General features: G+C 39.7%; 1 protein-coding gene across 7 annotated transcripts in view; it reads left to right on the top strand.

The window, feature by feature from the left end:
• Positions 1-16343, top strand: part of Aig1 (androgen-induced 1) — a 221985-nt gene that overhangs the window by 66672 nt on the left and 138970 nt on the right. For all 7 annotated transcript variants that reach the window (XR_003948769.1, XM_030245214.1, NM_001347362.1 and 4 more), the window contains one exon: positions 418-519. Coding sequence is in view for 6 of the 7 variants with exons in the window: in XM_030245214.1 (XP_030101074.1) it covers positions 418-519 (102 nt within the window). In the remaining variant the exon portion in view is untranslated. The remainder of the gene's footprint in view (positions 1-417; positions 520-16343) is intronic.

Below are 16343 nucleotides of genomic sequence, written 5' to 3'. Positions count from 1 at the left end.
CATGGCCGGATCAAGCAACATGGACGGACGTAGTCTGCAATGTTTTGAATGGATGCTCCTGCTAATGGAGAATGGGGTCTCCATGCAAATATTCAGAAGTGAACCTTTAAACCCTCTTGAGAAGGACTGGCACAGTTATCTCTGAGTTGGCATTGTTCCTGACAACAGGTCTTCTTTCTCTCTGTTTCAGGCAGCCTCTTCTGCCTAAAAAGACATAGTTGGAAACCAAAGAGGGGGTTGTCCCTCACAGCAGCTGCTACTATAGAGCAACTATATAGAACAACTATATAGTTGTTCACTGCACTACTGCTGTCTTGGCATGAATTCCAAGCTCTCTTGGGTTTTTAAAACAAATAACAAATAAGTTATGTGTTGTAAAAGATAAACTTGAAACAAAAGATTTCCTTTCTCTTCCAGTTTGTTGTTGCGGTGTTCTGGACCATCTATGCCTATGACAGAGAGATGATATACCCAAGATTGCTTGACAACTTTATCCCAGGGTGGCTGAACCATGGAATGGTGAGTGCATTAAGATAAATAGCTTCCATTCATAACAAAGTCTACCAAAGAGCTATTCTTGAATTCAGACTTACCATCATAGAGACCTAAGCATGTGTCAAGTCCTGGAAGAGGAGAACAAGAGGAGACGAGCAAGGGTAAATGAGATTTGTCCTGTGGAACCGAGCCATTGTATGAATGATGGGTAGAGGAGTCCATGTTTTAAGAGGGGCCAGTGGTGTTAAATCAACAACGAGCTCCTTCCTGGATGAATGCAGTTTCTGTGCCATTAGAAGCCTGTCCTCAGACCTCAAGGATTCACTTCCCACGGACCCAGCCATTGGACCTTGGTTTCACCCCCACCTTGCTTCAGAGGAACCGTGTTGGAAGTAACATTGCAATTGGGCCGTTTTCCCAGAACACAGCAGGACTCCTGTTTCCTCCAATCTGTGGCAGACATTTGAGGTGTCTATTTTTCCTTTAAAAAGGAATATATATTGAGTGAGTGCTTGTGTTGAGTTTATGTGAATCTCATGTGTGCAGTTCCTCATGGAGGACAGAAGAGGGCTTGAATCCTTGGAGCTACAGTTACAGGAGGTTGTGGGTGATGGGAACCCAGTACAGAGCCTCTATAATCAGTAAGCACTCGTAAGTGCTGAGTCCTCTTTCCATCAACCATTGGAGATGTCATGAGCAGTGGACATCTGCCTTGTCCAGGTCCACTCTTGCTGAGAGTTTTGCCTCCCATGGTTTTGCTCCTTTCTGCCTGTCTCTCTCTGATGCTTGAGCTATGTCACATTGATCTCATTTGTTTCAATCAAATACTTTGATTTGTTTACCACTCTACCAGACTTGAGGGTAGTATTTCCTATGGAGAAGTTGTGTTTCGTGTTTTCAGCTTCTAGAATTGAGCATGGTTTTGTTATTAATGAAAAGCAATTTTTAGAATAATCCCAGGATGTTCCCATTGAAAAGGGCAACATGTCACAGAAATTATAGGGAAAGCAAGAGCTAGAAATCACGAGTCTTAGGTCCAAAATAATAGTTCTCTCTGTTATTTTCCTTTTGTCCCCAGTTGTGGGACACTTTAAACAAAGCACAATGTACTAATTAACATGACTATGCAGAGGTGCTTTAATCCATTCTTTCTTAAAGGAAACCCATCAAAAGTGGTGTATCTCAGGCAATTCGAATTTTCTATGAGATCAGTTAGAGCTATTGAAGACTTAACCTGTTGGTCTAGTTTCCAACATAAAAACTGGGTCTTGTTAGTCTTCAACATCTCTTGACTCAAACACCCTTCTATTTCTCTACAGATTCCTTGTCTTAGTGTTTCTATGGCTGTGTTTCTATGGCTGTGACCATGACTATAATCATGAGCAAGGCAATCCCCCCACCTTTATTGAAAGTCAATTATTTTCTCATACAATAATAAAACAGTTTCTTTTCCTTCTACTCTTCCAGTTCCTTCTCCCTCCCCTCCATATGGATCCACTCCCTTTTGTCTCTCATTAGAGAAGAATGGGCTTCTAAGAGATAATAATAACAAAATATATCAAAATAAAATATAATAAGATAAAACAAAAACTGTCACATTGAAGTGAACAAGGCAAACCAACAGAAAGAAAAATAAAGCCCAAGAGAAGGCACAAGAATCAGAAACATATTTGTTCACATCCTCAGAAGTCCCATAAAACTATGAAACTGAAAGCTTTTATATAGGAAGAAAACCTGGGGCAAACCCAGGAAGGCTCTGGCCTTGCTGAATTCATTTGGCTTTGTTAAGTGGATTGGGGACTTGTTATCCTGGTGTTCTCTATCTCCTCTGGCTCTCACTTTCTTCTGCCACCTCTTCTAGAGTTTCCTGAGCTCTAAAGGGAGGGATTTGATGGAGACATCCCATTTAGTACTGAGTTTTTAAAGGTCTCTCACTCTCTGAATAATGTCTACCTGTGCATCTCTGTATTTGTTCCTATCTGCCACAGAAGAACGCCACTCTAATGATGGCTGAACAAGTCACTGATCTGTGAGAATACCAGGATATTATTAGTAGTCACTTTATCACTACATTGTTTCTTTTTCTTTTAAAGACCAGTAGAATTTGATTTTATGCTATGCCTCCTGGGTATCTAGTCCCTGGTTTTTGGCTATCCAGTCAGTGTTGGGTATGGGTTCTATCTTGTAGAGTGGACCTTAAATTGGATCGAATTACTCCCAAGAGCTTTGTACCACCATCGCCACACATATTTTGCAGGTAGGATACCATTGTAGATCAAAGGATTTGTGGCTGGGTTTATGCTTATATTCCCTTTTGGTAGCCTGCAGAGTACTTGATACTAGAACATAGGGGTGATGGTTCAATGTAGGCACCAGCTCAACCTCTCCATGTTTAATGAGTTGTGTGGATTGTTGTCTTCAGCAAAGAAGACTTGTTCTTTTGTGGAGAACAACCCATTGTCTTGGCAACAGGCTTGATTGTTTGGGGATTTCCATGGGACCACTTTGGCCAGCAATTCAATTGAATAATAACTTAGTCCTATTACTAGAAGCATAGTTTGGTGACAGGATATGGCCAGTTGGGACTTTGTTTCCCCACTATTTGGCTACTTCATTAGTATTGCTTTCATATATTTTAGGAAGATTCTACTGCACTAGAGTTCCATACCACCCTTCAAATATCCCTCAATTCTAGCTGTCTCTTTCCACATTCCCTCCCTTCCTCTTCCCATTTGATCCTTCCACCCCTCCCTCCTGCTCATAAAATCTATTTTATTTCCCCATCACAGTGAGATCCATTTGTCTTCCCAGTCCCTTCCTCTATAGGTAGCCCCTTTAGGTAGCTCGGTTATCATTTACTTAACAGCTAATATGCATACACAAGCAAATCCATACCATTTTATCCTTTTTTGTGTCTGCATTCCCTCACTCAGTATGATTATTTTCTTAGTTCCATTCACTTGCCAAGGCAACACTTATAAGAGTTGAGAGGCTTTGAGAGGCTTAGTCCATTATGGCAGTGAGCATCGAGGCACACAGAGTTGCTACTAGAGAAGTAGTTGCCATTCTGTGTCCTGATCAGTAGGTAACAAGAAGGAGGGATTGGAGACTGGGTCTGGCATGGACTTTCAAACCTCAAAGCTCATTCCTGGTGACATACTTCATCCAAAAAGGTCAAATCTACTCCAACAGGACCATACCACCTAATCCTTCCAATCCTTTCAAACAGTTCCGCTTCCTGATGACTGAACAATCAGACATACAAGCCCAAAGGACCTTTCTTATTCAAACCCTCACACTCCCGTACATCTAGAAATGGCAATTACTTATTGTCTTCTTATGAAGCTGTTCCAAAATCCCCAAGCAAATTTAGCTGTTGTGTTTTTCATGGTTACACACACTACCCTATTTCTACTATGTATGTGTTTATTCCCATAAAATGTTTTACAGTCCTATACAAAACCTCAGCTTTTGAATCCTAAGCACACATTGCATATACTAGGATAAATACATGCTTCATATATTGAGGAATGAATTAAGTACTGTCACTTTTCACAATGCTCTCCTACTTATATCCAATTGATTATTGTGTGCTATGTGTACTATAGTGATTGCATCTTTAATTTTTTCACTATTATCAGTATGAACAAAAAATTGTTACATCATTTGTAAATGAAGAAACCAAGACTCAAAAATTATATATATATAAATAAATATAATATATTATATATATTACAAATATTATATATATATAGCAATGAGATATGAGCTCATGACTATTTGGTTTCAAATGCATACACTTATTAAAGGTTTGGGTTATATGTGAATATGGAAAACATTACTCAATTCTTTTAAAACATTATTTTTATAGATTTTACAAGTATAGGTCAAAATACAGAAGAAATATTTTTAAAGCATTTTGAAGTTTTTTTTCAAACTATATAGCACAGTTTAGCTATTGAAGAAAAACCAGTTGACAATTAACTAGGGATTTTAGCAAAAAAAATATTTCGGGCTGGTGAGATGGTTCAGCAGGTAAGACACTGACTACTCTTCCGAAGGTCCTGAGTTCAAATTCCAGCAACCACATAGTGGTTCACAACCATCTGTAATGAGATCTGAGACCGTCTTCTGGGGTGTCTGAAGACAGCTACAGTGTACTTATATATAATAAATCTTATTTAAAAAAAAAAGAAGAAAAAAATTTCATGGTATTTGTCACTCCTCAAAGCAAGAATATAAATAAAGATGCCTTTGACAGTACACAAATAAAACCCAAACACATCCTCACGTGCTTGTTAATGCAGGCTTTGGTTACCATCATACATATTCTTCCTCAAACATGAAACAACTTTAGTTCCAGTATCTTCAAATATGAGGAAGAGCAACAGGAGCTGATGGCTGTTTTTATTAGGAATCTGAACTGAGTGAATTAGGAAATGGGAGGTCCCCTGAAACTATTGCTTACTGCTAATGTTAGGAGGTCTTACCTGAGAACCTAGTTACATTATTATTATCAACCTTCACTCTTGTCCTGTCTGGTTATTTACATCCCTAAACTGCACAGTGTTTATTACCTTCAGACCAGAGAATCAATCATTTCATTCATTTCATCTGTAGATCCTTGCTCTGAAGTATTAATATTTCAAATAAATGGCTTAAGCATATATTTAGGCAGTGGAACTTTGACTTTGGCTCAGCTTTTTTCTTGACTCATTTGGATAACTTAGTGGTTTTTCTTTTGGAGGTGGGGCTATTTAGAAAGGAATTGAATGACACAAATATTTAGGAAAGAAGAAGGATACATTAACTAAACTGTCAAATCCTCTGAGGTAATGCAAGCTCAGTAGATTTTTTTCCCCAGTGAAATCTGTTACTCAGCAGAGATTAATGAACATTTGTTTGCATTTTCTAAATCATGGTCCCAAGTTAATGGCCAAAGAATTTGTTCTCTCTCTCTCCCACCCCACTCTCTCTATGTATGTGTGTGTTACATATATATGCATATATGTATATATGTATATATACATATATGTATATATGCATTTTGTATATATGTATATGTGTATAGATAATCAACATTTTATTATTTAGTTTGATAATCAAAATCTGAACATTAATTTGTGGAATCACAAAAATTTAAATTTTATAAAAATGTACTCTAAGAGGTATGCAATTTCAAAAATTAAATATATTCAGTTTTCAAAATTTAAAATCTTAAATATTTTAATATTATATTTTCAGTTTAATATATAGATGCTATTATCATAATACTAATTTGTTAGGTACTTTTCTGTTGCTGTAATAAAATAACCAAAACAACTTAAGGAAGAAAAAGTTTATTTGGGCTACAGTTCCCGAAGGTTAAGAGTCCATCATGTCAAGAGGAGGAGTAGCAAGCCACAGGCATGAGCAGGAAACCGAGAGCTCATATTTCGAAACATAAGCAAGAAGCAGAGGAAGTGAACAGAAGTGAGATAAGACTATAAACAGTCAATGCTTGCCCCCAATGGCATACTTCCTTACTTCCATCAGTGTTCTACCTTCCCAAGGTTAGAAGACCTTCCCCAGCAGTACCACCAAGGGGTGACCATATGTGCAAATGCCCAACCTTAGGAGGAACATTTCTCAATCAATCACAGATTATCCATGAAATACATCTGGCAATGTGGAAGTTTAGTAAATATCATAGTTTGTTTGCTTAACCAATAACTTTCGAGTGTTTCTGTAATAGCATTGGCTCTCCAGGCCTACCTGCCTGTCTTATCCCTGGAAAGGTTAAGCTCCTTGTAGTCATCAAGAATCTTTCCAACATGGCCGTGGAAATCTCAGCTGGAGAGGCACAGTAAATATAAAGATCTCCTCTCTTCATCAATCCTGGCAAACCAGATAAGAGGATCCAAATGGGAGCAATCCTCTCCCAGAGATTGAGAGAGCTCTCTTTGGTCTAGTGCTTGTACTAGTAGTAAGAGTAGCATACAAAAGCAATAGTTGTAAGTGGATTTCATTGCAGTTTAGAATGCCATTGTCATGATTAAATCAGGGCAAGAAGAGAGCTGGGTAACAGGAGAAGGATGTGACATGGGTGATAGGTATTCTCTACCTATTTGTGAGGAATGAGAAAACTCCAGTAAAATACTAATTCAAAAGGCTATTATAGATTACCATTATCTATTTAAGCATATATAATTAAAAGCATCCCAAGAAAGAATGTACCTTTTTCTTGTGCATATTCAGTGAAGAGTCTCCAATATTTTCTAGATATCTAGAACTCAGGGATTACAGAAGTACAAAAGAGCTTGCCAATCAATTATAGCCCTGTCCCAAAGAATATCACTGGAATTTACAATATGGGACTTGTGGGCATAAAGTCAGTCAGATGACTGACCCCAGACTCCCAAGGTCTGAAACTGGCACAACATTTATTTTTGCTTATGGTAGTGATGACAGAAGTTAGGCACAATTATTAGTTGTATTTCTTCCTGTTTACAAAAACCAATCCTAGATTTTATTTGAATCACAGCAGGGGAAGTGGGTCAGTATGTGAGTGATAACACTAATTCAGCTTCATTGTCCAACTAAGAAGTTGCCCCTGAGCTCCCCAAAGCATACCTCCCAAATTTAATTTATTATAATAAAGTTTTATATTTTATAAACTATAGAACAGCTTATTTTTATTTCAGCCAATGTTTCATTTGCAATACAAATTTGTCCTGTCCTTGCATCCTGGTTTGTATTTGTATTCCCAACAACTCTAAGCATATGAGACACTAAGGAGACATTTACCGAGTGTTGACATGGAAGAATATTTAATGTACTTACTATGGATTCTCTGAACAATGGTAAACTTACTTTAGTGTCTTTTCACCATTGATGACCACACAAGAATGAATAAGGCCACTCAACCCAAAAGATTGGTTCCATTTTAGTCTCTGTTCTATTGGCTGTGAAGAGATGCCATGACCAAGTCAACTCTTATGAAGGAAACCATTTAATTGGGGTCTTGCTTATAGCTTTGGAGGTTTAGTCTGTTATCATCATGGCGGAATGCATGGAAGCATGGAGGTAGTCACTGGAGCAGTACCTGAGAGCTACATCATGGTCTTTAGGTAGAGAGAGACTCTGGGCTTGGCATGGGCTATTGAAACCTCAAAGCCAACCTATAGTGACATACTTCTCCCAATAAGGCCTTACTTCCTTGTCCTTTTAATCTTTTCAAATAGTGCTACTATGTGATGAGCAAGCATCACATATATGAGCCTATGGGGCAATTCTTTTTCGAGCCACTGTAGTACCCCACCTACCGAGATTGGTCACGGACAGATGTAGTTGAGATTTCTGCAAGGCCTGCAACAAGTGGAAACTGAATGCTAGTTCAACTCAGAAAACCTGTGTTGAAAACCTCCTTTCTGCCCAACAGACTGTTGGCATTGTGGGGTTACCCAGTGAGACAAACAGAGGAGGAACAGTTTGAAAGGATGTAAATGGTGTTTAAAGTTGAGGCAAATAAGAAAACAATGATGTAAAGTTAGAGTACTCAGGGCTGTTTTCACTCCAACAAGAGAAGCCAAGTTTTCTGACCTGACTGTTGGTTGGGAACACTGAGCTCTGAAACTTTCTTTTCAGCCATTAGACTTTTCAGGAGTCATGAAAATAAATAAATAAATAAATAAATAAATAAATAAATAAATAAATATTTCAGATCTAGGAAGATTGCAGGCTTTCAGTGATGTTCCGACAAGAAGAAACAATGATGAGACATGCTCTGCTGTAGATGACCTACAGAGAAGGCAAAATGGTGTGGAAGGCTAGGGTATTATTAACATCATCATCATTATTAGAGCAGATCTTAAAGCAGGCAGAATCTCTATATTTCTACTAATCACAGCAGGAATGTTCATTCCCCATATAATTTATGAGGAAAAAAATAAACCCTATTTCTTCTTATACTTGATTTGTCATGTCTTGTTATATTTAACTGATACCCCAAGAGCCATAATTTCAGCAAGTAGTTATCCTGTTCAATATTACTTGACATTTGGTAGTTATGAAAGATTTTCTCCATCTGGTTTTCCCAGAAGAGAAGGCAGTAAGTGCTACTTGCATGATGGTTGGTTTTGCAAGAACTCAGGATTTGACATTATTTTGGTAGATAATATGACTTATGGAATGTTTTCAGCCTTGGGATTCACAGATTGCACAATTCATAGGCTGCAGAGGCTATGCCATCCTGGTATTAGACACTCCATGAAGGGAGTTGCTGGTGGAAGTAAGGCCATTATAAACACTGCAGAGGTTCGAACTGGCCTTTCTCATTTTTTTTTTTTTGCATTCATCCTAAAGTAAGTAGGAGACATCTGAAATTTTTGAGAAATAAAAATGAGAAATATGAGTAGAGGGAAGAAACTTATTTCCTGACAGTGCTGCAAGCGCTCTGTGGGAAAGCATTTTCCAGGAATCGTTCCCTCCACTATGACCTCTTCTCCATGACTATTATGTGCTCCCAAGTCTAATTCTCTCATTAAGTTTTGCAGAATTAAATTTTAACCTTTGGGTTTCTTCTTCTCTTTTAAAAAAAAATCACTTTCTACCTTCATTTAAAATATGAATAGGCCCTGCAGTGGTAAGAGTTCAAAACCGTCCTCTAAGTTCTAGTCAAGAGTTCTTGGGGTCATCAAAACCCAAAGTGTGATTTAGTTAAGGGCCTTTCTCCCTAATCCTTAAATCCTGAGATATTTCAAAGTAAATTTAACTCATCTGTTTTCCATTCATTTGTTGTTAGGTCTTCATTCTTTGTGGAGGGGTAGGGGCATGCAGGAAGGTGTTGTCCTGTGCACTGGCTTCCATCTTCATGCCACAGACGTGTCGTTCATGAGTCACACCCCTACTTCTTGGCAGAGTTCCAAACCCATATCTTTTCCAGTTCCCGTTAAACTGAGGTGCCAGCCTGAGTTAACGTCACTATATTTGTCAAAGAAAGTAAAGGGAAAAAAAATCGACATTGGTGTCGCAGAATCACACAATTCCAGAACCTTACACTTGTGATCCCAAGATCCCGTGCATATACCGTGCATTATGAAAGTTCCGGAACAACATTTGACTGACTTGATGCAGCAGTCTCTGATTGGACAGATGCAAGAATGGAGATCCAACAGGAAACAGGTTATAATCTGTGGGAAACGTCATCTCAAGGAGCGAAGGCTTTTCTCCAAGTCAGGTCAGCCCATTGTCTTTACCTGTTCTGTCAGATCTGAACACCGATCCTCTGAGTTCCTCTCGTAAACTCTTTGAGCTATTCTCACTGTCTCTGGTGACCTCATCCTCACAGTATATGCAGACATCATTTCAACTCTGTGCTTCCTGGTTCCAGATCATACTCTGGTTTTGACATATGGAGTAATTATTAAAATCAACTCATTACATTAACTCTCTTCCTGTAAATTTTGTCACTCACCATGCACTGCCATTGCAACATAGACTGATGTGTCCATGAGCTCTCTTGTACCACATCTCTGCGGTAAATCCCATCAGTCAGATCTCCCAAACTTGCCCTGGTCTCTTCTTATATCTGTTTGTCAACTGAGTTTTGGCAGCTGGCCTTCTCTCTGCCTCTGGCATCTTTCTTCATTTCCCAGTCTGCTCTGTTTAACCTCAGCTAATCCTTTTAGCAGCCTATATTGCTCTTCTCAGAGAATGCAAGTTCCAGTGGCTTCTAGTACATTCATTCCTTGTTCAGGTACCAACTGTGAGGGAAGGGAGCCTTGGTCTCCTGGTTGAGTGGGTTCCTCATGTGCCACAGGGCTTTACTGGAGCTTTCTTTGCTTTCCATTTACTTGTTTACTTCTCAGAGTGGTTCGCAGGCCTAAACAGACAGCTCAGATCCTTTCATAAGAATTTAGTTAAGAAATACCTTTGAGAAAATGCTCTATCTCTTCTTATCCTGCCACATATTGCCTGTACCCATTTTTCAGTGGTGTATGGCATTGGCCCAGTCCTCTGCAAAGCAGTGTAACCACTCTCCTTGCTCACTAGTACTGTCCAGGTCTCCACTAATATTTTTGAGGGTTTGGATGCTTTGCATCAAAACCTTTATGCCATTTTTATCTGATATGAGTAAGTAGGCTAAGATTTAGTATCATTGCCCATGTTTTGGGTTTTGGTCTCAATGTAGAACACTTAATTGTATTTCCAGTGGATTCTCTATTGTCCAACTCAATGTGAATGTAGGGTAGACTATGGGAAAGCTACAGCACAAAGAATTTTGAATTACCAAATTGAATATATTGGCGTTTAACAAAATAATGTGGGTATTCTTTGTTTTTGTTTTGTTTTGCTTTTTCTTTGAATTTTGGTTCCTATAGTTGTGTCATTGAATTGAAGTTGCTTTTGGAGAGAAGACTGCATAAAATCAGCAAGAGCAAGAAAATGATTAACAGTTTGAGCAGAAAATATTAATTTCATGGTCTTCTTGCCTGAAGAAATGCACCTTTGATAGAGATGTATACATTTTATTGTAAATATAAATGTATTTAGTAAATTAATATGTCAGCTGTATTGCTTTATTCTAGCCAGTTCTCTATAATGACACAAAGAGAACAAGATTTATTTCCAAGTTTCACCTCAATATCTGGGCAGTCAAATGATCTATCTTAATACCATAAGCTAATTTGGCTACCTCCCAGCCAACATCCCAATAATACTCGAAGTTAGGCCTTCCATGCTCCATCTGAACTCCTTCCTTCTCCTCCTCTTCTTCTTCCTCCTCTGTCTCCTTATCCTCCTCTGTCTCCTCTTCCTCCTCCTTTTCCTCATCTGGCTTTTCCTCTCTCTCCTTCCTTCCCTGACTGGCAGAAGTCCCACCCTATTCTCTATTCTACCCAGACACTGGATGATCAGCCTTTATTGACAAGGCAAACAGTAAATGGTAGAATTATTTACACAAACTGGAGACAGAAGATTCTTGACATAAGCATTACAATGCCTTGTCTGGATTGAAACAAGATATTAGAGCAGAGAAATCAGCATTTGAATAACATAAGGATAATCTCTATACAGTGCACAGAACCATTATGCCTACAGAGATGTGTAGTGGCTGAAGGGTAAAGTGAGATGCAATGTCAGCTACTAAAAATGATTTACAGATCAAGGGGTGGTAAAACAGGGAATAACTATGTGTATGCACGACTGTGAAGAGAGAGGATTACATAAGGAAAGCCACAAGGGAAAAGGATGGGACTGGAATAGACAAGAAACAATGGTGGTCTGGAGACCAACACTGTAGAGAAGGACTGGTATTTTCTTTCTTGAGGAATCCAGTTTTCCTCAAGCTGACTGGATTCTAAATATCTAGAGTTCATGAGGGGTCCTTGTGATAACCACAATTAGAAACTTCTGAGAATTGAGAGGCATTGTCCCAGCCCTTCTAGTGGCCACGGGGATAGCAAGAACGTGGTGTTGTTCTCATTCTTGTTGTAAGTGCGTACTTCTTTATCCAAGCATATAGGATGTAGAAACCCATTTCTAAGAGTTTGTGCTATCTAGCCTCCTTCCCACCCACTCCCCATGACCATTTGTTTATGACTCTAACCACTTAATACGTCAACATCCTTTGGGTCCACTGCTGTGTTTAGCTAACTTCTCTGAGCTCATTCATAGTCTTCCAAAGGTAAGGATTGGCCTTTAGTATTCTCCACTACAAAAGTGTCAGTAATAGTGGATCACAAACACACGCTACGCTAAAAGGTCCCCCAGGACCGACTCTAAACCAATTCCTGGTTCCTCTGCTGAAGCCCTACTTACCCCCTGTCTGCCTGTCCATGTTAGCCTCCCCTCTGCTTTGACTTCCCATGATTGACACCCCTCTTGACTTGGGTACCTCCATTCCATTGGTTTCAGCTTTCTCTGTGTATTAGCATATCTGACTCAGTACTTGGGATATAGTAACACTCACAAAGTGTTCTCTGAATGAGTTAATAAATAAATACTTGAGTGCTTGCGTGAATGAGTAAGCACCCTCAGTCTCCCACTCTGGCTATACTCCTTGGGCTGAACCTTGATGTGAACCTAAGCTGGAACATTACCAGTGCCATTTAATTTTCATGTTGTATAACCCAGCCTCTTAGTAACCCACTGGAAATCCTTGAGCTTCCTTGTTGAACCCATTGACTGACAATCTTCAGCACCAGTCTTTTCTCTTCAAACATCAGAAGTACATGTACAGCCTCCAATTGACCAGTATGACTACTTCTCTGAGCCTGGGCATCTCTCAGGGGTTCAGATTAGGAGTGGCCCACACAGCACCCTGCTCTCTTGGTACCTTTGCTTCTTGGGAACTCGTTTCAAGAATCTTGTACAATCTAGTAAGGAGCTGCCTCTAAGCATAAATTAGTGCTCTATTTCATGAAACATCTTTCTCTAGATCACGGTTAATCATTTAGTATATGATTTTAGGACATTGATAAACATCCATTCTTCTTTTGAAAAATAAAGGGAAAATAGATTATTCTTTTCATCCAAGCAAGAACAATAATTTTCTATTGTTCTTTCCACCTTTAGATCTGTAGCTTGGGATGAGTTTGCACAAAGTGCACTAGTTAAGATTTACCTTAACAAATAAGCACAAGAATTAGCTCTGATTGGTGGAATTGTTTCCCACTAATTGCAATCCCTCTCATCCCTATGAATAACGTTAATGCGATTGGCCTTATAATGTGACTGTCATATATATCCAGGTACTGGTGTTTGCAGGGCCTCTTTCTCTACGTGCTACAACTGTTGCCTTCACTTCACATTCAACAATGTGACTCATATTCTTGCTTTAACTCACCACAGACTGAACCCCAACAGATGCCTGCATTTCTCCAGGACACAGTTCTCATAGCTACCCACATTTGAGCCATCTGCAAAGGGGTACTGAGCCAAGTGACCCCTAGATTCTCCCTGGTTTTAGTATTCACGAAAAGTATAAGTGATATAAATTGGTATGAATGATCTGTGAAGTTGTTCACAATGGGGTCCACTATCAAAGTCTTGAGTGTCTCAAATTAGTTCCATTATGAGGAACTTACAACTTATTGTGGACACTCAAGAGGTATACTGTGGTCATGCAAACACAGGGCCTGATACATAGTAGGTCTAGTAAATATGGTTCTATAAAATAAAATAAAATATAAAGCCTCTGTAGCAAATGATCCTTACTTATATAATCAACAATGAGTTAATGTCAAACACTGGAATTCCAAGAAAAATGCTAATAGAAATCTTATACTTATAGAAACTCGGCATTTGTACATACTTCTTACATGACCAGATAACAAAGATTCTAGGGGAAAAAGTGTGTCTACGATATAAGGTGTATATCTCTGGACCAAGAATTCACATCTTACTTGAGCACACTTAAGCTTTTCTCCTCAGTTGCACCTATTGGAAAGAGTGCTGCTTAGATTAAAATTTGACTGCTAATCTTCACACATATGGCAAATGTGGACTACTCAGACCACAGCTATTTTGCTACATTCCATGGTGTCTCATTTATTTGTTTGATTTGCAGCTATAGCAACTAGATTCCACCATGGTCGGCTTTTACACAGCCGCACACTGCGATCAGTTCGGTGGACGCTTGGCACTCAGAGCCAGATTCAATTGAAGACATATGCACAGATTCACTTACCACATTTTAAGAAATGTTTTTCACACAGGGTTAGACCTGTGCTGTTTGTCTAAAATACCAAAGCAACCTTCTGCAAGTCTGGCGGGCGATTACGGACGCTGCAGCTGCCTTCTCCATAACATCTCAAATCTTTGGCTTTCTCTTGCTGTACTCTTCAAGCACCCACCTGACTTTGAAGCAGGCTTCTTGCCTTGCGCTGGAAGATCACCCCTGTGAAACTAAAGTGTTGCCCTGGTGCCAGGCCATTGCTGTAACATCCACACAGCTCTGCACAAAAAGAACGGTTGCAAATGACCCTGAAATGGAGTTTTGCCAAGTCACTGAAGTATGGGACTTCAAGAAGTACCATTTCTCCAGGGACTTAGGGAATGTGTGTGATAGTGTCAGGAGTAGTGCTCTGAATTGGGTATTGGATTACCAGATCTTAACATCTCTGTAGAGTGATCTTCCCTCTTGGCTTTGAGAGAAGCACACTGTAAAATGTTTAAAAATTAAATGGAAAAATTAAGTAATGAAGAAAATCGGTATCTCACTATTGTTTCCCTTAGGCAAATCTCCCTGGTCTCTCAACCATTTGCTGGAGGAATCAGAGGCTCTAAAAATATTTTTTTTAAATGGGGAGATAGGAACTTAGAATGGATGTGAAGCTAAAATAGAGATGAAGATGCAATTAGTCGGGTACGGCAAGTGGGAAGAGCTAACTCTCCCTTCCGTTGTAAGCTGTTTGTAGGTGGGATTTTAATCCATCAGATTCGGGCTCCAGGAAGGGAGTGTTTTCTCTCTCAGTGTGTTTACCAGCTGAGTAAGCTGTGTTGCTATTGAAACACATTAGTTGATGGTGACAGCACTTACCAGCCCGTGGTTTTCAACATTGCCAAGTGCTGTCTGTGTAGAACCTGGACCTACTTGATGGCACTTCTCATCCCGGCAAGTAGGCTGACCCTCCAGGATCTGGATTAAAGGCAGTCTGGCTTGACTCTTGCTTAGAAGCTTCAGCTCATCAGACTTCAGATTCCTCTCCTGCCCCCGCTCTGCCTTCCTGGGATCTTGTGTGTACACCTGTAGTGAGCCCAAGGTTCTCTGAAGTCTGGCTCAAGTATGACTGAAGGGTAGGGGCAACCCTGGGGATAGGTGGGTCTTCTCATGTGACAGCTCTCACTGTCATACAAAATAAGATAATGCATTTTTTTTCTTGAAAAATAACAAAGGTCATCAACTCTTTTAGAACTCTGAGAAGACTAAGGTCACTCGTACTTTTGCAATTATAGAAGTATTTCATGTCACTGTCCTGGTAAGTGTACCTTTGTATAACAATGGGAGCATACTTCAAACAAGCTCTCCTGGACATTCTTTGATACTTCATCTGGGACTTCCCAGTAAGTCACTGGTATTTCTTTAAGTTTGATTGGAGTCACTAAAACAAAGGCATCTCTCCTGATAAGCTCAAGCCTTCCCTTGCATCATTCTTAGAGGCCTGCAAGTCAGGCATGCAACTGAGCTCGACATCAAAATGATGCACTGTGGTTGTTTACACAACTGTTCACTTAATGCAGTGGCACATTAAAGTCAGCAATGCTGCTGAGTGTGATGTCACAAACCTGGACCTCAAGCACTTGGAAGGTAGAGGCCGGATGATAAGAAACTCAACATCTCCCTTAGCTTTATAGTAACTTCAGTGCCAGCATCAGCTACGTGAAAGTATGTCTGAAAAAAAAAAAACAAAGCAGGCAAGCAGGCAAGCAGGCAGGCAGGCAGGCAGGCAGGCAGGCAGGCAGGCAGGCAGGCAGGCAATAACATGCCTTTAACCAAAACAAGCAGGCAGGCAAGCAAACAACAATGCATTTAACTAAAATAAGCAGCAAGCAGCAAGCAACAAGCAACAAGCAGGCAAAATGGCATTTGCAAAACTGCAGTCATAATCTTGAGGTCAAGCTAGGTGATTGTCCACCAAGTCTTGCTAACGATCATATGCTAGATTGATTCCCACAGTTTGGGTACTAGAAGTCAAGGTTGGGGTGTGGTCGTGCACAATAACCTTCTGGGTTCCAGCCAGTACTTATATCATGCTCTCAAATGACTGGAAGGGTAAACGGTTCCTATAACCCTTTCATTCGGCTGGAAATCAAGCCCCTTCACGAATGGACCTGGCCACCTCTAAGGCTTCCCCTGCTGTTCTGTC

Source organism: Mus musculus, chromosome 10, assembly GCF_000001635.26.
Source record: "Mus musculus strain C57BL/6J chromosome 10, GRCm38.p6 C57BL/6J".
Taxonomy (NCBI): Eukaryota; Metazoa; Chordata; class Mammalia; order Rodentia; family Muridae; genus Mus; species Mus musculus.
Note: the sequence above shows the minus strand (reverse complement) of the source record. Positions and strands in the feature narration are given on the sequence as shown.